Source organism: Papio anubis, chromosome 16, assembly GCF_008728515.1.
Source record: "Papio anubis isolate 15944 chromosome 16, Panubis1.0, whole genome shotgun sequence".
Taxonomy (NCBI): Eukaryota; Metazoa; Chordata; class Mammalia; order Primates; family Cercopithecidae; genus Papio; species Papio anubis.
In genome coordinates, this window is record NC_044991.1 from 6,800,989 (window position 1) to 6,822,051 (window position 21,063).

At 56.2% G+C, this 21,063-nt stretch overlaps 1 protein-coding gene across 1 annotated transcript; it reads left to right on the plus strand.

The window, feature by feature from the left end:
• Window positions 1-131: 131 nt before the first annotated feature.
• SULT4A1 (sulfotransferase family 4A member 1) lies at window positions 132-20,047 on the plus strand. The gene is made up of 8 exons (XM_031656120.1): window positions 132-251; window positions 2,141-2,228; window positions 3,885-4,015; window positions 5,756-5,836; window positions 6,754-6,880; window positions 10,948-11,042; window positions 15,394-15,532; window positions 18,444-20,047. Exons 1-8 carry the CDS (start codon window positions 132-134, stop codon window positions 18,554-18,556), a joined length of 894 nt encoding a protein of 297 aa, XP_031511980.1. The 3' UTR covers window positions 18,557-20,047.
• The last annotated feature ends 1,016 nt before the right edge of the window (window positions 20,048-21,063 follow it).

Sequence of the window (21,063 nt, forward strand, 5' to 3'; positions counted from 1 at the left end):
TGAGGATGGGACTTGTGGAACTGAAGTGGCCAATACTGATGTAAGAAGACTTTAATGTGCAGAGAATGTCTGTCTGGGTTGTTGGCCTGTGGGGCTGCAGGGATGGGGAACGTGAAGAATAGGTGATGAAGATGTCACTGGGAGAGGCCCCTTTCAGGGATGCTGCCCGCAGTCTGATTTCTAAGGACAAAGACCCCCTCACTGCGGCTGTCCCGAGCTGCTGGCTGGATGGTCCTCACGAGGAGGAACAGGCAAGTTAGCCACACTCTGGTTCTGTAACCCTTGGCACATTATGGCCTTAGGAGCCTCGTCTGCCATGAGGATGGTTGTATTTCCTACTGAGGTTGGTGGGAGAGTCCATGTGCTGAGAAGTTCTTTCTGTGTATTGAAGAGAGCTTGTTTTCCATCACCAAGCCACACCACTTCCTTCCTTTAGTGCCTTTGCCCCAAAGCTCCCTCCTCCAGGAAGTCTTCCTTGATCAACACATCCCCTTCTGATTACTCAGAGTCTATGCAGCACCCAGCGTTTGTTGGTCCACTCAGGAAATATGAATTGAGCACGGCCACGTGCTGGCTCTCCGGGTGCAGCAAAGAACAAGACAAAACAGCCCCTGTCCTTAAGGAGGAGAGGGGAGAGAGCACGCAAAGGAATTTGCAGGCTGTTCCTGGGCAGGTAGATAGCACAGAGGGACCACATGACAGGGCGAGGGGCAGGAGTTAGACCCATAGCTGGTGAAGGAGTCCGTGCTGACTGAGCGGCATCTGAGCAGGCACAGGGAGGAGTCGGAGTGAGGAGGCTCCAGGTAGGGGCACCAATGCCAGTAGCCTGGGGAAGGGCTGGTTGGGCTCAGAGGCAGGAGGGAGCTCAGGGGAGAGCCAGGTGGTAAGGGAATGGAACATGGTGAAGGCCTTGCGTTGACTCTGCGGGAGGCAGAGCTGCTCCAGACGGTGGCAGAGGACAGTGGTGGGGTCTGACTTCCATGTTAAAGCCACAGTTTCGGTTACTGGGTTGAAAACAGAGGTAGAATAGTGGTCCTCAACCTTTTTGGCACCAGGGACTGGTTTTGCAGAAGACAGTTTTTCCATAGACCCAGGTGGTGGGGTAATGGGGATGGTTTCATGATGAAACTGCTCCACCTCAGATCGTCGGGGTTTAAGTAGATTCTCATGAGGACCACACAGCCCAGATCCCTCGCAGGTGCAGTTCACAATAGAGTTCGTGCTCCTGTGAGAACCCCGTGTTCCCGCTGATCTGACCGGAGGCAGAGCTCAGGCTGTAATGCCTGCCCCCGCACCGCTCGCCTCCTCCTGTGCGTCCCGGTTCCCAACAGGCCACAGACCCATGGCCTGGGGGTTGGGGACCCCTGGACTAGAAGGCAGAGTGAGCTGGGTGGCAGCAGAGAGCCAGGGAGGAGTCTTAGTGGGAAGCAGCTCAGGTGTGAGGACGCGGTGTCGCAGGGGGAGGGTCAGCTCTGGACATACCAGATGGCAGGGTTGGCGGGGCTAGCTGAGGCAAGGAGAGAGGAGAGGAGCCGGGTGAGCCACAGTGAGGCCACCATGCAGCCCGAGCCCTGTCAGCTGGAGGGGCTGCTTGCTGAGACGGGCTGCAGGGGTTGCAGAGGAGACAGCCTCGGACGTTCCCCCCAGAGCCGGCTGGGTCCCGCTGAGGTGCTGGGCAGCGAGTGAGCTGCTGGAGTTCATGGGCATGTGCCCCACAAGCTGATGTGTGGAGGGGTGGACCTGGGTGTGACCTGGGGGGAGGGGGCTGGGGCTGCACTCCGGGCTGTCACCATGTTCAGGGTGGGAAGATGAGGAGCCAGTGGCAGAAACCGGAGCCGCTGATGTGAAGGGACCACGGTGGGTTAAGCTGTGCCCATTTCTTCTGGGAGGTCAGACGAGGTGATGACTGAGGGTCACTGGGGACCTGGAGCTGTTTTGGGGCCTGGGGACAGAGGCTGGAGAAAGCGCAGAGGACCGCCTTTCTCCCCGGGGAGTTACCTTTGGTCCCAGCACACTTCTGGCTGGGTGTCCTGCCTGGCCCTAGGGTCCTCGAATGGGACTCTGCACTCAAGGCACCAGTGCATGCAGTCAGCCCCATGTGTGGTCCATGCGGGGCCCCGCTTCCTCCTGCCTGCACCAGGTGTGGGGCCGGTCACAGTGCCTGCTGCCCCTGGGCCGTAGCAGGGAAGAGAGGGCCTGTCCCATGCGTCCCACGGTGCGCACTGCAGGTGATCCTGGCCATCAGAAAAGGCCGACTCGAAGGGGCGGGGGCTCTGAGACAGCTCTGCCTAGGCTGAGGCTGGGAGGAGCATACAGGCCGAGTGGATAGTGCTGTGGTTGGCCCCACCCAGGAGGGTGCAGCCTGGACCCCGTGCCAGGTGTGGAGAGCTCAGAGGGCCTCAGTAAATGGTTGAATACCTGGGCCTGAGTTTGTGAACAGTGGGAAGCTACGGAAGGGTTTTAGGCTGGAAGCCGTCGAACCTGAGTGCGAAAGGTGCTGTTTGTCCCAGAGGGACAGTTCCCAGACCCAGGCAGGAGGCCTACTAAGCCATGTGGCTGATTTGTGAGGAGGGAGAATTGGTCAGCATGTCTGTAGCCCAGTGGGCAGCTGTGGTCCTGTGAGCGAGTGCCAGGGTGTCCTCAGCACACACGAGCTCCTTGTTCCCTGCAGGCCTCTCCCTGCCTTTAATGGCGTGGCACGCTGTGCTTGCCCAGGCTCTTCCCGTTGGCCGCATCTCCCCACAGGCTTAGGAGAGCAGGTTATGCTGACTAGGCCACTGGCAGGTGGAGGTGATTTTTCTCTTTTTAATTGAATTATATCTTATACATGCACATGAGTTGGAGGAAGGCAGAGAGAGGGAGAGAGAAGGGGAGAGAGAGAGAGAGAGAGACAGAGAGACTGTATACTAAGTCCTGCTTCTGAGGCTCGGAGTGATCCAGTGTTATGACAAAAGACTGTAATAAGGGCTGGGGGAATAATGAGCCGGGACCATAGATGAAAACCTGCATGTATGATAATATTGTAGCATATCGTAGCATGCTTCTATGTAATTCCCACCAGACCTAGTTAATAGCTCTAGACCCCGGAATCGCCTTTGTGCTTTCTCTGAATCAATAACCAACCCAAAATATAACCACTGTTCTCACTTCTGTCACTGTAGTTTAGTTTTGCCCATTCTTGAACCTCATGCCAATGGGACATACAGGATTGTACCCCAGAGCGCCTTGGGGTGGGAGGACTCCATCACATCCTGTCTGTGGGGCTTGGCTGTGCTGTGTCTGCAGTTCATTCTTTTTCATTGCTGTCTAGTATCCCATGGTGATTGTCACAACTTACTCATTCTATTGCTGATGGATATTTGTGTTTCCAAGTGACTTTATGAATGATGTGGCCAAGATTGTTCTAGAACCTGTGTACTGATCGACAAGCACTGGCTTCCCTTGGGTCTCCCCAGGATAGTTCCTGGAGCATGGGCTATATATATATAGCTTCAGTAGATACTGGGCAGATGTCATTTCCTCATCTTGGCTAGTGGGTCATTCCCCTGGCCCATCATTCCTGTGTAAACTGCCAAGTTCAGCCTCTGGAGGCCTTGGGCCAAGTCACCCACCTGTTACAGCCCCTGAGCCACTTCCGTAACAGGGGCTGGGTTCTATTCTGTTCTGTTCTCCTAACAGCCCTGTGAAGCATCCTGGCCCCTCTGAGAATCAGAGCCGATTGGCCCATGACCCAGCACAGGGGATTTAGGCTGAGACCGTGCGGGGCCCACTCCTCTTCCCCCAGACTCGAGTCGCCCTTCTTGGGCAGCAGGTGTTGACCTGAGCACAGGGCCGAGCGCTTGGGTTTCCTCTGAGCACCCCATGCTGGGGCTTCTCCCCTCCAGGCACCAGCTTGCTGCAGGAGGTGGTCTACTTGGTGAGCCAGGGTGCTGACCCTGATGAGATCGGCTTGATGAACATCGACGAGCAGCTCCCGGTCCTGGAGTATCCGCAGCCGGGCCTGGACATCATCAAGGTACCCAGGCCAGTGGCACCTGTCCCAGCACCTCTTTAGGGTATTTCTGCAGTTATACCCTGATGATTGACAGTTGCTCCTGAGGGCTCTGTGGGTTAGGGGAGAGCAGATAGCCCCAGATAGCTGGGAGAGAACCTGGCAGGCCTGAGCTGGCAGTGACCTGGAACCTGATGAGGGTGTGGGTGACACATCAGCGTCTCAAGGAGTCTGGGAGGTGGAAAGGAAGTCAGTGCCTGGGGGGGTCACAGGGCTGAGGGGCCATTCCGGGGGAGCAGGCCCTGGGCCTCCCCCTTGCTTTCCCCTGGGGACCCTCCTCTGAGGGAGCTGGGTAGGATGCGTTTGCATCAGATATTTTGTATCAAGAATGAAATAAATGTTACTCCAGAGCCCTGCCCGCCTCACCCCTTAGACACACCCAGAGGCCCCCCACTCCATCCGCTGCACCTCTTTAGTTCCAGCCTCACACCTGAATGGCCAGAACTGCAGCCTCCACCATGCCTGCCCCCCTCCCTCTGGAGTAGCATTCCGAAACCCAGCTCTGAGAGTGCCGTCCTGCCCCGTGGCATGGCACAAGACCCCTGTGACCCTCCAGGGCCCCTGTCTGCACCCCAGCCCCTCGGGCCTGAGCAGTCACCTTGCTCTCCTTGTCCGTGCGGAACCATCTGGGTGTCGTTCGGTACTGCTGTGCCGAGGGCCACCGCGTTCAAGGCACCGCTCTTGGCCTTGGGGGTGGCAGTGACTGACAGCATCAGGCCCGGCCTCTCAGCCCAGGAAGCCATAGTAGCTAGACAGCGATCAGTGCTGGGAGAGGAGCAGATCAGGAGGGGACCGGCCATCTCCCGTGGGGATGTCTGAGGCAGGTCCTGAAAGAGGAGAGGAGCATAGGGACCGGTGAACAGAGACTGCACGGCGTGAGGGGCCTGGCCCTCCAGAGCAATAGGCAAGCCTGGGGGTTTCAGGCAATGGTCCTGGGCTCTTTGGCTTCATGAGGACTGGGCCCATTCCTAGGGCAACTGGGAAGATGGGCTCTGAGCAGAGGAGCAGGGTGCTGACTGGTTTACAGGACCACCCTAGCTGCTGATGGGAAGGCCTGAGGGGCAGGTGGAAGCAGCGAGCGCATCAGGCCAGGTTGCTGTGTGGTCCAGCGCCAGCCTGGCAGCACCCACTGGGCCTGGTGCCTCCTGCTGCCTCTGCTGCCCTCTGATACCACTCCAAGCCAGGGCAGTAGCTCCCAGGCCCCCTGAGCGGACCCTGTGGCTGTGGCTATGATAGGTGGACTCCCCCGGCCGAGGTCAGGGACCCTTATCTCTACTGCCAGATAGAGACACCCAGCCGAGGTGTGCTCATGTCTCAAACATTTGTCTCAGTTGACAAGGGAGGCTGTCCTGGCTGGGTCCGAGACTGTCTCCGGGAGAGGAGACCAAGGAATGACAGCCTTGCCTCCTCCTGCTCTGACCTCTCCCCGCTCCTGGCCTCGCCTTTCCCTCTGACTCCTACCCTTCTTCCCTGGCTCCCACCCCTTCCCTTGTCCTCTGGTCCCTCTCCCCTTGACCTCACCCCTCCCCCTGGCCTCACTCCTCCCTCTTACTCTGCTGCTCTCCTGGCCCCTCCACTACCCTGTCGTTCCCAATGATAACCCCACTTACCCTGAACCCCACCCTTTCCTTCCTCCTCTGGCCCCCCCCCTCCCCTTGGTCTCACCCCTTCCTCTGACCTGCCTCTCCCTCTCACTCCACGTAGGAACTGACCTCTCCCCGCCTCATCAAGAGCCACCTGCCCTATCGCTTTCTGCCCTCCGACCTCCACAATGGGGACTCCAAGGTAAGCTGGCACCCCCTCTGCCTCCCGAGATGAGTCCCCACCAAGAGGAGCCCAAGGCCCCTGTGCAACACACATGCAGGTCCCCGGCACTTACCTGGCCTCGGGGGCTGTCTTCCCAAGGACCCCACAGGTGAAGGTCCCTTCTGAGGCCGTCTTGGGTCATGCGTCTCTAGCATTTTACCCAAGTTTTTAATGTTGGGTTGGTTTTTACCTCACAATCAAACATGGCTGTGGCCAGCCTAATCCTAGCGTGTGCCTGCTTTGGGCCGAATTCTGTTTGTTTTTCAATTGCATCAGATGCCGAGGCCTGTGGGTTGTTGTGTGTGTGTGTGTGTGTTTTTTTTTTTTTTTTTTTTTTTTTTTTTACTCTGTCACCCAGGCTGGAGGGCAATGACACGATCTTGGCTCACCGCAACCTCTGCCTCCCTGGTTCAAGTGATTCTCCTGCCTCAGCCTCCTGAGTAAGCTGGGACTACAGGCATGCGCCACCACACCCGGCTAATTTTTATATTTTTAGTAGAGACAGGGTTTCACCATGTTGGCCAGGCTGGTCTTGGACTGTTGACTTCAGGTGATCTACCTGCCTCCGCCTCCCAAAGTGCTGGGATTACAGATGCGAGTCACTGCACTCAGCCAGAGACCGGGATCAGGGTTGCAAGTTTTCTGTCTTCTAGAGGACAAAAATAAAATACTCAAGTAATTATCCTGGCCAGCACTACTGCATGGACAGGGCCCCTTTCTGCTGAAACAGCGAGGCAGCAGCACCAGCAGCTGTGCACGTGGGCCCCAACTGGATGTTGGAAGCGAGTGTTGGTTTGTGAGGTACACCAGCAGGTTCAGGGGGGCTGGCCTGTGTCGGGGCAGCCCTGCCTGGGAAGGAAGGAGACATGGACTCACCCCGCTCCTGTCGCCCACAGGTCATCTATATGGCTCGCAACCCCAAGGACCTGGTGGTGTCTTATTATCAGTTCCACCGCTCTCTGCGGACCATGAGCTACCGAGGCACCTTCCAAGAATTCTGCCGGAGGTTTATGAATGATAAGCGTGAGTGTTGCAGCCTGGCGGCATGTTAGAACGGGAGCCATCTGTTGTCGTGGATGGCCTGGCAGGTGCTGGGTGCTTCACCGGCACAGTCTCCAGTTCTGACAGGGACCACGTAGGTCAGGCCCGCGGTCCACTTTACAGATGAAGACACTGAGGCTGAGGGCGTCATGAACGTGGCTGAGACCGTAGAGCTGGTGTGTGTCAGAGCAGGTCCATCTGACCCCGGAGCCCTTCTCTTATACCACACTGTTGGGGTGTCTGAGAAGTTCCCCAGTTAAAACATCCCTCCTTCCTACCTGGGTTTCAAACAGGGAGAGAATGAAAACAGTAAAAATGGAGGCCCAGGTATCACTGCTGTTAGTGACAGGGACTGGAGTGGAGACTGTAGCTAAGTGTGACAGGCATGGGCCTTTGGCCGAACCTCAGGCATAGGCAAGCCACTGGGGCAGGGTACACTTGTGCCTGCAGGGAGGAGGACAGCCGGGCTGAACCTCAGGCACAGGCAAGCCACTGTGGGCAGGGTACACGTTCGTGCCTCTGCAGGGAGGAGCGACAGCCGGGCTCGAACCTGCCAGGCACTCAAGGCAAGCCACCGGGGCAGGGTACACTTGTGCCTGCAGGTCCCACTCGCTCCCAGTCCTTATTCTCTTGCCCTGCTGGGCCGCCTGTCCCTTGGGAGTGGTGGCAGGAGCTCCTCAGTGCAGTTCTGCTCCTGCCTTCCGTGGGGGCCGTGGCTCCCCATGGCCAGCTATGGCTTTTGGGGGTCCTGGGACAGAAGTGAGCAGTGTAGGGTGTGCAGGCAGAGGAGCTTTGAAATGTGTCATAAAAGCTGCACTTTAATTAAATCTACACTGAGACTCATCCCTACCCAAGGCTGAAAATACACTTTCTATTTTATTTCCCAACTGAAGTGATGCTGAGCCGCATTGTTCAGTGTGGCTTATAGGGGTTCTATAGGGGGATTGTGTGACAAGATTAGGATGAATCATGTAGCAGAGATCCTGGAACGTAATGCCCCTGAGTTTAAGTGGAACTTAGGGAGTGGATCTGGAGCTGCCGCCAGGCCTGGTTGAAGGGGGCCTCTTGGCGGGGCGGTGCAGGGTGCCACAGGCCAACTCTGTTGCTTGCAGTTTAAAAACCCACGAGGGCCTCAAAACCCTGGAATGATTCTGTTTCCAGCCCTTGAACCTCTGCTTCCACCGTGCCTGCTGAGAAGTGGCCCTGCCTGCAAGGGGCAGGAGACCCCAGACCCACACCCTGAAGCCCCCTGAGCCTGTTTCGGACCTTCTGTCCAGCCCCTCTTCCCACGGCCTCCCCACCCTGGCACCTGCGCTTGTGGTCCAGCAGGCATTTGGAGCAACACACTCATGGACTTCTGAAGCTGTTTCCTAGGGTCCAGCATGGACTCTCCTCTCTGCAGAGCGTGGGGACCATGCCCACATTCAGACCAGCACGTGGAAGAGGCTATGGAAGAGGCTACAAACATCTTGCTCAGGCCACAGCAGTTAACAGTTCTCTTAATATAGGCCTCTCCATGTCGCCACAGTCACAGACCTGTCCTCCACTGGGTGCAAGGTCCCACACACGTGCCTTGGTCCCAGCAAGCCCTGTAGACAGGCCCACTCAGCACCCACGTACTCCATCCTTCATTGTCAGTCAGTGAGCATGCACATACTGAGGACTGCTGGACTCCCCTGCCTGATGTCTTGAAGACGTTGGAAACTAATATGCATGGGAACCCTGAAAGCACACCATGTCTAGACAGGCCGGGCTCAGAGACTGCAGCACAAGGCGATGGCAGGAGGGACCTGCATAAACAAAACCGTGCCTAAGGATGGCGACCAACTCTGCAAGGCTGGAGGGCAAAGGGCCCTGGAGGCAGGTGACACCTGCAGTGGGAGGATGCCCCGTGACAGGCACCCTATGACACCTGCAGAGGATTGGTCCGCCTGCAGGAGGATCGCCAGGGACAGGGTCCCTGGCGGGCACCCAGAAAAGGAGGACGCCAGACAGGGAGGTTCAGGGAAAGGCAGTGTGTGGCGACGTGCAGATGGTCTCGTGAGACGCATAGGTCCCCGGCTTGGCAGCAGACCGCCAGACAGGGCGCCCGCCGCAGTGTGGAGGGACGCCAGGTAGACAGGGTCCCTGTGGATGCCAGCAGTGAGGATCACAGGGTCCCTGGTGGTTTACAGTGTGAGGATTCCAGAGTAGTCCCGGATGCCTGTCAGGAGGGATCGCAGCTTGTGTAGACAGGGTCCGCCCGCCCAGAGGGACGCCGTGTGACAGGTCCTGCCATTGCCCGCCGTGAGATGCTGCAGATGCAGGGTCCCAGTGGCGCCCGGCGCAGGATCGCCAGGTAGATAGGTCCCTGACGCCTGAGTGCAGGACGCCAGGTGCAGGATAGGTCCTTTCAGGCACCCAAGAGTGTGAGGACGCTTGTGCAGACAGGGTGCCTGTGCTTCAAATATGGAGGACGTGACAGGGTCCCTGTGATGCCCAAGCCGTGGTGGGAGGACGCTTGTGACAGGGTGCCTGTAAGCCAGGTGGAGACACTCAGGTGTAGACAGTAATCCCTCGGGGAGCGCCTTTACAGGGAGGACCTGCAGAGGCCCCTGCCCGCCGCAGAGGGAGGCCAGACAGGGTCTCGTGTCGGCACACGTGAGCTCTGGTGTCCATGTTCTCTGGTGACAGGAGGCTCGTTACCCTTCCCAATATTCCTGATGGATGTTCTCCTCTCAAAAGCATGGCCCAGGAAGAGGCTGCGGGAGGGCCCGGGCCCTCCCCTCCTCCCAGGTGCCCAGGGAAGGCTGGGCTCTACTCCAGCAATCCCAGTTGTTCCCCTCACCCCACCATGGGGCCCCAGTGCACTTCACTCATCAGTAGAACAATGTGTAGTCCTTCACTTTGCTTCCAGAATCCCTGGCATTCTTTCCAGCCACCTGCAATTTTAGAGACAAGGTTTCATCTCAGTATCTTCCGGAAATGAAGGGGCCTGGTTCACCTCCATGTGTTCACGGGCTATTCGACTCTTCCTTCTGCCCCAGGGGCTCCTCTGCTTGGACTTAGCTCCCCTTGACGGGCCTGCAGTCAGGTGACTTGGACTTCCCTGTCTGGCCTCCATGATTACTGACCTGTTGGTGACTTGGGGAAGTCTTCCCTTCTCTGGGACTCAGCTTGATTCCACAGAAAGTGGAGGTTTTGGTGGGGTGTGGGTGCTGGGGGCAGGGCCCAGCAGAATTTCTACAGCCAGCGCCCCTCATCCAGCTGGGCTGCTTCCCGCTGCTCAGCGCAGTCAGCCCCCACTGCCCGGTGATCCTTAACTGACGCCTTGCTCTCTGTCATATGGAGGTCCCTTTGGAAGAATCCCTTACAGTGGTGGCCACCGCATGTGGCAGGCAGAGGAAGATCCATAGCTTTTATAAAGAACACTGCAAAGCAGGCTGGAGACCCCATGAGCTGGTCCCTGGCTGTGTGCCCCACCGCACACCAGGGGCTCTGAGGCAGTGCAGGCCACGCAGGAAGCGCAGGGCCAAGGTGTGGGTGCAGGCGTGCTGGCTTCTTGGAGGTCAGGACAGGACTCCCTGCCCGTCTTCAGCTTTCAGTTCCCATGGAGAGCTCCTCGATTTACTGAGGCTACTGCCTGTGGCCCTCTTGCCCAGCAGAGCCCCATGTTCTGGATCTGTCCTACAACTTCCTACACTCCACCCTGTCCCCACTAGCAAACCCTAGTGGCCCTGTCCCAGTTCCTCTGGACTTTGTTCCAGGACTTCCTAGTCACCACTTGTTAAGCGGATAAAGTAATGGGCACTGTTGCGATCCACTGCCAGGTACCACAGAGACCACCTCAGAGGCCGTCACCCCCATGGTCAGGTCTTCAAGGTGGGAGGGCTGGGATGGCTCAGGACGTGAGTGCTTCGGGGGCCTTTGCCGGATGTGTCTGCAGGGATCATGATGTCCTCATCACAGCTGCTGGGCGGCAGGAGGGCAGCCCTGTGGGGTGGGGACGGCCCCATGTGCATGCTTCTCCTGCCCAGCTGTGTGGCTCACCCTGTCCCCTGTCTCTGCAGTGGGCTATGGCTCCTGGTTTGAGCACGTGCAGGAGTTCTGGGAGCACCGCATGGACTCGAACGTGCTTTTTCTCAAGTATGAAGACATGCATCGGGTGAGTGCTGCCGGAGCAGCTGTCCTTGGGGTGCCTGGCCTGGCAGCTCCTGATTCAGGGAGCCCTTTACAATGCGCATGTGGGATTTGTCTGAGGAGGGACAGAGGAAGGGGCAGGATGGTTTGTGGACTGGAAGGGGGGTTGGGGGTGTGGGGAGCAGCCTGTCAAAGCCTGAGGTGGGGCGGGGCAGCCATGCTGTGCGAGGCTGAGGGACCCAGGAAGGCGGGCGTGGGGAGGGGACTGGGGCTTGGCTTATCAGGGGGCCTTTGGAGTGCTTTACAGTGGTGGTTGATGGGACATTGAGGAGAGGCCAGTGTCTGCAGTGAGACACGAGGTAGCTAGTAGCTTGGGGAGCCTGGGTCACCACAGGAGAGACTGGGCATTTTCTAGGTGTTGCGGAGGAGGCAGGAGCGGGGGGAGGGGTTGAAAAGAACTAATGGGACAAGGTCTTAGTCCAGGCAGAGGCAGGAGGGCTTGGGGCTGGAGCCTGGGCAGAGGGGCTTCCGGTGGCAGGACAGGCAGGAGACACCTGTGGCCTGGCCCATGGGAAAGAGGAAAGAGGATGGGGTGCAGGTGTGGACCGTGAGGTTGCTGGAAACCATGTTGGTGTAGGGGACAGACGAGGCCAGGCTATGGGGCTGCTGGTGCCAATGGCTGACAGACAAGCAGGTTTAGGTTGAGTAGGAGCGGGTGGGAGCTGGGATAGGGAGGAGGTTGGCCGGAGGACAGAGAGGAGAGCTGGGTGTGGGGGAGGGTGAGCCAGTGCTGGGGTTGGAGGTCAGAAGCCCAGGGGCAGGAAGGCCGGCCTTGTGCTTCCCCCACACCTGCAGGAAGACTCCAGACCTGGCTGTGAACAGAGCCACACGCAGTCCCCTATGGCGCTGGGGCGGGGTGTGTGCCTTGTGGTGCTAGGGTTGGGAGGTGTGCGTTGTGGCTCTGGGGGGGGGGGGGGTGTGTTGTGGCTCTGGAGCGGGGTGTGTGTTGTGGTTCTGGGGCGGGGTGTGTGTGTTGTGGCTCTGGGGCGGGGGGTGTGTGTTGTGGTTCTGGGGCGGGGGGTGTGTTGTGGTTCTGGGGCGGGGTGTGTGCGTTGCATTTGCTGCAGTTACTCTTGGGTTCCTTTGTGCTCTGGCACCCGGGCCTGTGGTCAGCACGGGCCAGGTCAGCCTTTGCAGGAGCGTGGCCTTTCAGGGCTTGCTTAGTGTGCAGGAGGGACCCCGTCTGCGGGTCTGCTGCTGGCTGGCGTGTACTATCGGTTTCCCAAATGGGTCCTCACCGTGGCTCTGTGTCATGGTGAGGAAAGAGCGAGGTCATGCGGTGGTCCAAGGTCACACGCACCACGGAGCCGACTGCTGGGTAAGCCTGTCTGACGCTCTGTGGGCCTCCCACCTGCCTGCCTCTTGTCCACACAATTTGACACAGAGCCACATTTAGGGTCCCTGTTCATGCCCAGAGGACGGTGTAGTAGAGAGGAGGATGTGGCCCAAGCAGGTCGGAACCCTGGTCCTGCTGCTGACCTCTATGAAGCCGTTGGCTGTGGTTTCCTGTGGTTCTGGGGAACAACACAGGCTCTGGACACTGGCTGCTCAGGCCAAAGTCCTGACCCACCCAAGCCTCTGTAAAGTGGGGAGGTGACAGCACCCCCTGTCACTGCATGGCTGGGAGGACTGTGTGAGAATCACCTACGTGTAGGCGTGGCACGGGCCTGCCTGGTGTGTGGCTTTTTGTGGAGGTGTCATGCACAGTGAGGTGTACTCGGCACACGTGTGGGACTTGACAGCCTTTTACCTGTCACATCCGGGCAGCCACCTTCCAGATCCAGAACATTCCAGCTTCTTGCAGTTGACAGCCCTGCTTCGCAGAGGCCACTGCGCTCTGATCTCCCTCGCCGGAGCTTGGTGTTGCCTCTTTGGAAGCTGTCGGGTGTGGGACTCTCATGTGTTTTGCTCTCTGGCTTCTGTGTGGACGGCGAGGCTCCTCCACCCACGTGGCGCGGAGCTCCGTTCTTTCCTGTGCTGTGGTTGGTGCTCCATTGCAGCACGAATATGCCACCGCTGCTTCACCCATCCAGTGTTGCCAGGCGTGGAGGCCGTTTTCATTTTGGGGTGGTCATGAATAAAGCCTCCGTGGATGTTCTGGAGTCCTGGTGGATGTCAGCGTTTGTGCTTATTGGGCCCATACCCAGGAGTGGAATTTCTGGGGCCCTGGGTGTGCATTTGTCAGCTGGTCACTATTTTGCCACAGTGACATGGCATTGGACATGCACTGCCCAGGGCCAGTGAGGCCCCAACATGAGAAGGTGAATGGGGAAAGTGCCCGCCTGGCCAGCTGCCCTCACATCTGAGGGGCGGCTGCCAGGTCAGCAGTTTCCTCCTGGGGTGTCAGTGTCCTCAGTGATGACGGGCTGAAGTTTTAAGGTCCAAACACACACCTTATTCCAAGCCCTTAAAGGGAGGTTCATCCTTCTCTGCCTTCCAGGCTCCGCAGTGGAAGTGGTGAGACCTGTTGCTTTCAGTCCATCAGGGTCAAGGCCACCAGTCCTACCTGGACCTTTAAGAGCTGCTGGGGTCAGTGCTAGGACTTCATTTTCTACCAAAGCCAGTCTGAGTGACTCAGTGGCATCCCTGGGACAGTCAGCGTTTCGCCTTCTAATTGGCATGGGTTTATTCTTTTTTTAGGAACCTCAGTAATGGATTGTTTTAATAGAGGTTAAGTCACATTTTTAGGAATTAGTATGGTTTACATCTTACTCCAGAAAACTACCCCTGAGTGAGCGTGGTTGTCTCCAGGGTGTGAGTCCGTGAGTTCTCACCCCGGGTTGAGAGGGAGTGCTTCCTGCCGGAGCCCTCACCGCCCATGCTGCACTGAACCGCGCAATTCCAGGGCGCTTTTCCCACGAGCTGCGCACTGTGCCAGGCACCCCGGGTATCCCCACTTCATCCTCACAGTCACCTTGACCCAGACATGCTGGCTCTGTGTCATGGTGTGCAGCCTCTTGCTGCGGCCCCGTCGCTAGTTCCAGATGGAGAATGTGCGACTCAGAGTGGTGAAGTGGGCCGTCCCCTGCCAGCTGAGCTGGGCGCTCTGCCTGATTCCCGCTGGGTTTCATAACCAGCAAGTGTCCCGTGACACGTTGCTGGACGTGGCCTGGCAGAAACGCCCCTTCCTCTGAGATGGACATCACACCGGCGATGAGCTGCCCCAGGAGGATTCTGCTGACCACTCCGGCAGGCTGATTTTAAGCTGGCAGTGTCCTTCTTGCAGCGTCTCTTCTGAGAGCCAGGTTTCTTCACTCTCTCTCCATGGCTACCCTTTTTCTTTGAAATGGAGTTCTTGGTGGCAGGGCAAGGGACAGGGAGCTCTTTATTCCTTGGCTCATTCTCTAATAACTGTTCCTCCGACTCTCCGTCAAGCCCCGTGCCGCGGGTGCACCACACCCCTCCCCATGGGAGGTAGCGCAAGGCCGGAATCAGACCCGCATTGCTGCCGCAGGGGTCCCCGCACTGTGGGGCCCAGGGAGGAGCTGACGCCCACACCATCGGTCAGAGAACATTTTCTTTCAAGGTTTCTGAAGTGCTGCATTAAAGAAATTAAATCATCTTTTCACTGTAGGACTTTTCAGAGGCTCTAATGTGGGAATTTGCTTTACAAACCTCCGGAGAGGAAACAGCCTGCAGCGTTTTCCTGATGAGGACCAAGGCACCTCTAGGCGACAGCTCAGGGCTCTGATTGAGAAGAGGAGGAGCCTCCTTATCTTCTGGGGAGAAAGTGGCAGGGGTGGGGGGCTGGGGAATGGCCCCTCAAGACGTTAGCCACATCAGTGACATGCCGCTGTCAGGTGTGGTAAAATAATGGGGCAGGGTACGGCAGGCATGACGGAATCTCGCGTCTGATGAAGCGGGCTTCCTGCCCAGTGCAGGGCTGTCTGGAGACCAGAAGGGCCTCCCTGTGCTCCCAAGGGCCAGCCCAGAGGCCAGCTGACGGGCAGCAGGAAGGGAAAGAGGAGCCCATTAGGTCTTGCTCCTCACAAGAACGATGTTCTGAAATATGTTTTTTACTTCTTGCTGCTGTTAAAAAGTAACCACAGCCTCTATTAAGACCTCATGTCTGCATCCCAGTTCCCTGGAGGAGCAGGGTTTGAATTCAGGATCTCCACTTGAGAGCTGAGCACGCTTGGGCAATTCCTTAACTTCTTAGTGTTATTTCCAGACAAGGCTGATGTCAGCCTTGTCATGAGCATTAAGTAAGGAAGGCCACGTGTAAAAAGTCCCCAGTGTGTGCCCAGCTTGGAGTCATGTCCAGTAAAAGGCCCCGCCTCTGATGGGCTGCTCTGCTCTCTGCACTTGTCTTCCAGGACCTGGTGACGATGGTGGAGCAGCTGGCCAGATTCCTGGGGGTGTCCTGTGACAAGACCCAGCTGGAAGCCCTGACAGAGCACTGCCACCAGCTGGTGGACCAGTGCTGCAACGCCGAGGCCCTGCCCGTGGGCCGGGGTATGTGCCCCACCCCGCCTCCCGCCCAGGCACTCCCCGCCCCAGCCAGGCTGCTTTCTCTGCCTGCTTAGAGAGCCAGGTCTAGCTTGTTGCCCTCCGTGCTCTCCTTTTCCAGCAGTCTGTAGCTGGCCATGGTCTGTGCTCTGTCGGCTGGTGCCTGTGGATGGCACAGAGCTCGTGGAGTGGCGGAGTGCCCTGCCCGCTGGTGTTTGCAGTGCCTCCAAGCAGACAGTGTTTTACTGTGAAGAAGTGCGTTTCAGGCTTTGTGGGTGGGATGTTTCTGAGGGGGGGGTCTACTCCGATGGCCTGAGATCAAACGCCTCACAGAGCAGATCCAGGAGATGGGTTTGGTGCGATGACATTTCAGAGCACAAAGTGTGCTAACGGGTTTCTCAGTCTCTAACTGACTCATGGGAGAATTCAGTGAAGTGAGCGGGAAGGTAGGAGACACCGTTTTTCCTCCTTCACTGAGAGGACGCTGACCGAGCATCTTCTGGGTGCAGGCAGCACGGATGGGGCCTAGCCCCACCTCGGGGCGGTGAGCTTAAGCAGACAGTACCAAGCTACGCCGCTGCACAGAGCGAGGCCAGTTCCTGCTCTTGGTGGCAAGTGACAGTGGGCCTGAGGCAGCTGGAGATGGGGACAGTGTTCCTGACAGGAATCCTCCCCAGATCCACCTGGGTTGCTCCCCCTGTCCTTAAGGCTGTGTGGCATTTGACCCTGATGGTGGAGAGCCCAGGCTCTTAAATCCCAGGGTGCTGGCCTTGGCCATAGGAGGCCTCCTCTTGGTAAGTATGAACCTTACGGACACTTGGTGTGTTGGGCACTTCCTGGGTTGAGGAGAATGTTTGAGGGGAGGGCCCAGAAATGTGGATGGGTCTTCAGCAGCAGCCCCCATAAAATGGAGTGGGAGATGCCTGGGACGGATGAGAGAAGTGGTGGGCTGCAGCTCAGCTCTGCTGCCCTCTGGGAACGCAACTTAGGTCAGGCCTTGAGCTTTTGCGGCTTTTTGTTCTCTGAAAAGGGGCTGATCATGGCTCAGGGTGGTTCTGAAGGTCAAGCGCAAAGCGCCGTCTCTAAAGGCAGAGCAGTGGACTCCTCAGAAGGAAGTTAACTCAACCACAATCCCTCTCGACTTCTTTCCTGGCTACATCTTCATAAATATTTATTATTTAACATTTATTTGCTCTTTTTTAGTTTTGCTTTTGCTGTGTGTTGTTATCCTTGGATGTGACCTTCTCCAAAATACCCCTTTTGGTTCATGTGTGTGGCGAAGCAGCGTCGAGAACATACTGTGTGCCCATATGCTCCTTCCCTTGGGTTTGCTTTATCATGGTTTACCTTGGTTTTGCTTTATTTCAGTTCTTTGATTTGTTTTCTTTTAGCACATTGCCTCTTTGCTCGGAAGATCTTCTTGAGTTGGTGAGAATGCAGGGCCGAGTAGCCAGCTGCATTGCTTAGATTTGATTCATGTCACAGCATAAATTGTCTTGATTCCAAATCCTAAACCAGGTGGGTGACTCCTCTGATGAGCTCTCAGCTGTCTCAGCTGAGAAAAATAATCATGGGAAAATATAGTTTGGTTGCTCTAGTAGCTTCTAATTCTGTCCCTTAGGTATCATTAAAGGGTTACAAGAACAGTTTTTCTTGTTTTTTTTCCCCTCTCCAACACTGATAGATGATTTTTTGTTACCAAAGAGAAAGTCCATGTTACGGTGGGTATTTGAGCTCAGCATTTGCAGTGTTGCAGTTTCACACCTGAGGTCCTGCCTGGACAAGGACCACCGTTAATAACAGAGCTAGTGAAGGACGTTTGCTGGAGACAGAGCTCTGATCTCAGAGATGCTGACAACAGAAAGAATTCTAAACGAGCAGTTCTTTGAAAGCAGGGAGCCAGTACTCGGGTGATGCGCTCACAGTCCCATAACTGGGAAGTTCGGAATCCTCGCTCCAGACATCTTCATAGCCACCGTTGCTATTGGACTAGACCAACCTAAGACTTTATGTTAACAAAGACAATGGGAGCAACGACTTCTCTTATCATGTTGAGCTCTCTGTCTTTTGTTTTTCCAAAGCCTTCATAGTGCCTGCAGTTGAGCCCACAGCTCAGCCCTCCATTGTGGCTGCCAGGAAGAGGCCTGGGTTTCTGACCAAGCCTAGGCTCGAGCGGCTGGGGGCTGTGCCCAGACTCATTTTATTGTTGACTCAGGGAATTCTCACTGCAGTGCGTATTTTGCCTCTAGTCTCTAAAGCTAGCTAATACTGCAACTATTTTATTCACCTTAAATTCCTCCCCAGGGTTTGCCAGGGCAGGCTCCTTGAAATCTGCATCTTTGGCGCAGTCAGGAGGGCTTCCTACTTGCTGTAAAATTTTCTGCACTGTGGATGGTTTTTTTTCCTTTTCAAATGCTCCCGAAGCCAGTGACGCCTTGGTGGCGCTGTTGAGCTGCGAGTGGATAATGCCGTGGGGAGGGCCAGAGCTGCCTGCGATGCCCAGAGCAGTGCACTCCCGCGGCAGATCATACTCACTCCTGGGATGTTTATTAAACACCTGCCACGTGCCAGGTGCCGTTCTAGGTGCTGGGGACTCAGCACCGAACAGGAGTAGAGTCTCCCTGGCGGGCCCCAGCAGGGGGTGCGGAATGGCACCAGGAGGTGGCTGTGGCTCACTGCGCTACAGCCTCAGAGGGAAGCTGGTTCAGGTCACGTTCTGCTGCATCCAATAGTTTCACAAATGTTAGGGGACCCACCTGGTCTGTAGCTCAGACCGCCCTTCCTGCCCCCATAGGCCAAGTTCAAAGGGACCCAGGAATAGATCTGGAATGTTCCAGATCCATTTCCAAGGCTTCCTTTAGTTCAGTAGCTGGCCCGACAGCAAGTGGCCCCAGCAGTTCTCTTGTTTGCATTTCAGGAAGAGTTGGGCTATGGAAGGACATCTTCACCGTCTCCATGAACGAGAAGTTTGACTTGGTGTATAAACAGAAGATGGGAAAGTGTGACCTCACGTTTGACTTTTATTTATAATAACAGAAACAACAACCTGCATGCTCACAATACCCAGACACTCTACTAGCCAAAAGTCCTGTATGCATTCATTTATTCCTTGCTGGACAAACTCTGGAAGCAGCGTGTGAAACAGCGGGGGAAGGGAAGAGCAGCGTGAGCGGAGGCAGTGTGATGATTCCCAACCCAAAGCAGCTGTCTCGCCTTCAGAACGTGCAGCCTCTCCATGTCTGATTACAGTCAGTCTCCACATTGCAGTTCCAATGGCCTGGACCATAAGGATAAAGCCTGTAATATATGCAACTAGAATGTCTGCCTTTTCAACCCCGTATTAGTTATTGTATTTTATAGAGCTTTTCACTGGAAATCTACATAAATGTCAGTAAACCAAATAAAAGTTCATTTCCAAGGGGAATCAGGAGCGAGCCACACCCGAATGGTAGAAAGATCTCAGGGTTAACTCTTTATTTTTGTAGTTTTATTATCTAAGGCACAGCCATTCTGTTCTCACTTGGTTCTGAGATAATGGTGAGAACAGAGGATGAGTTGGGTCTGTTGGGGGGAATCTGGACACTTGTTTATTCTGACGGAGTTCACTTCTTCAGAACCTTCCTGAAATAAAGCAGAAACCGGTCACTAGGTCTTCAGAAAGGACGTCCCTCTGCCAGAGACTTCCAGCGGGCGGCTCTAGAGGCCCTATAGAGAGGAGCCCGCAGGGCGTGTGCTGATGGAAGTCTGCTTGGTGAGGTGGGCAGGTGGGAGTCTAACGCAGTCAGGAGCATTTGCATTCAGTGGGTGGAGAGTCGGCCACAAAGGGACCAGTTGTGCTCGGAATTTGAGCTGAATTCCGCAGCCTGCCTTTGTTTCCTGAAGTGATAGCCTACTAATGCTCCCAAGCAGATGCTTAATAGTAAATTTCTAAACCCCCCGGGTCTTTATCGTTCAGTTCTGTGCACCTGAGGCGCTCAGCCGTGGGAGGACCATTTTGCGAGTGTAGCCCTGTTTCACTCGGATCAGGTTGGCACGGCCGCCTGCGTGTCTGTCCACCTCGTCCCTCCGTGTATCTGAGGGAGTAAAGGTGAGGTCTTTACTGCTTCACTGCCTAATTTTCTTGCCCAAATTCGCTGAAGCGATGGAGAGACGGGGGCCAGTAGCCAGCCAACCCCGTGGGGACCGGGGTTGTCTGTCATTTATGTGGCTGGGAAGCACCCAAAGTGGTGGTCAGGAGGGTCGCTGCTGTGGAAGGGGTCTCCGTTCTTGGTGCTGCATTTGAAACGGGTGTAGAGAGAAGCTGTGTTTTCATTTGTAAAGGGGAGAAGCGTGGCCAGGCAGGTGGCACGTGGCATTGCACGGTGGGCTCGGCAGCACCTTGCCTGTGTTTCTGTGAGGGAGGCTGCTTTCTGTGAAATTTCATTTATATTTTTCTATTTTTAGTACTGTATGGATGTTACTGAGCACTACACATGATCCTTCTGTGCTTGCTTGCATCTTTAATAAAGACACGTTCCCGGAGTTGCGTCGAGCATTTATGCTTGTCGGGGTAGAAGGGGTCCCTGCAGCGATGCCTTTGGTGCTTGGGACAGTATGACTGTGGGCCCCATTGACACTCCATTCCCTGGGGTTGACAGCAGAGGGAAACAGGTCCCTGTTGCACTTTGATGAAGCAGAATTCAGACTTTCCAGGGTTCACTTCTCCCCATTATTTCACTCAAATTCAGACTTTCCAGGGGGTCAGTTCCCCCGCCATTTCCTCATTCACCTCTGATCACTTCTATAAACGGGGGTGGAGGAGAAAGGGGAAAAGCATGGGAGGATGTGGGTGCACCTGTGGGCCCAGGTGTTGGGACCTCCCAGTCTTTGCCTGGGAGCCCTGTGTTCAGCATTGCGCACTGTGGTGCCCGAGGCCGGCCCCTCCAACTGCGCTTCCCCACTGGGAATTTCAAAGTCTGTCTTCCTGATTTCTTGTGGAAGGAAAGTCCAGGGCATTGCTTTCCTTGAGAAGGCTCGAGCCTTCTGGGAAATCATGTTTACTTTCAAATGAACTACCTCTAGGTCTCAGGTGAAATCCTAGAAATTATTTTGGCACCTGGAATTAACACAGACACTGGGTTAATCAAGTATCCAGTCTGCTGTGCCCTAGAGGGCTTGCCCTCTAGTCATTTATTAACCACATCAGTCAAGCAGCCAGGATGCAGTCAGTGCGCCTGGAGTCCAGGCAGTGCCCATTTACCCATGTCCGCTCTTCCTGCATGGTGGGTGATTCACCTCACTTCATGGAGTCAGTCATTGGGCTGCACCAGCTCCATGCCAGGCACTGTTCCCGGCACTGTGGATGCGGCAGGGGGCAGAGAAAGCCCTGCTTCTGTGGAGTTTGCATTCCAGTGGGGGAGACAGGCGACGGAACCCAAGGTGAGTTCAGGCCCAAGCGTGCTCTAAGGGGATAGGGAACATGCCCGTGGAAGAATGGGGGGGCCTCTGAGGAGATGGTGCTGAGCAGTGGGGGCCTGGCTGCAGCTGGGTGGGCAGTG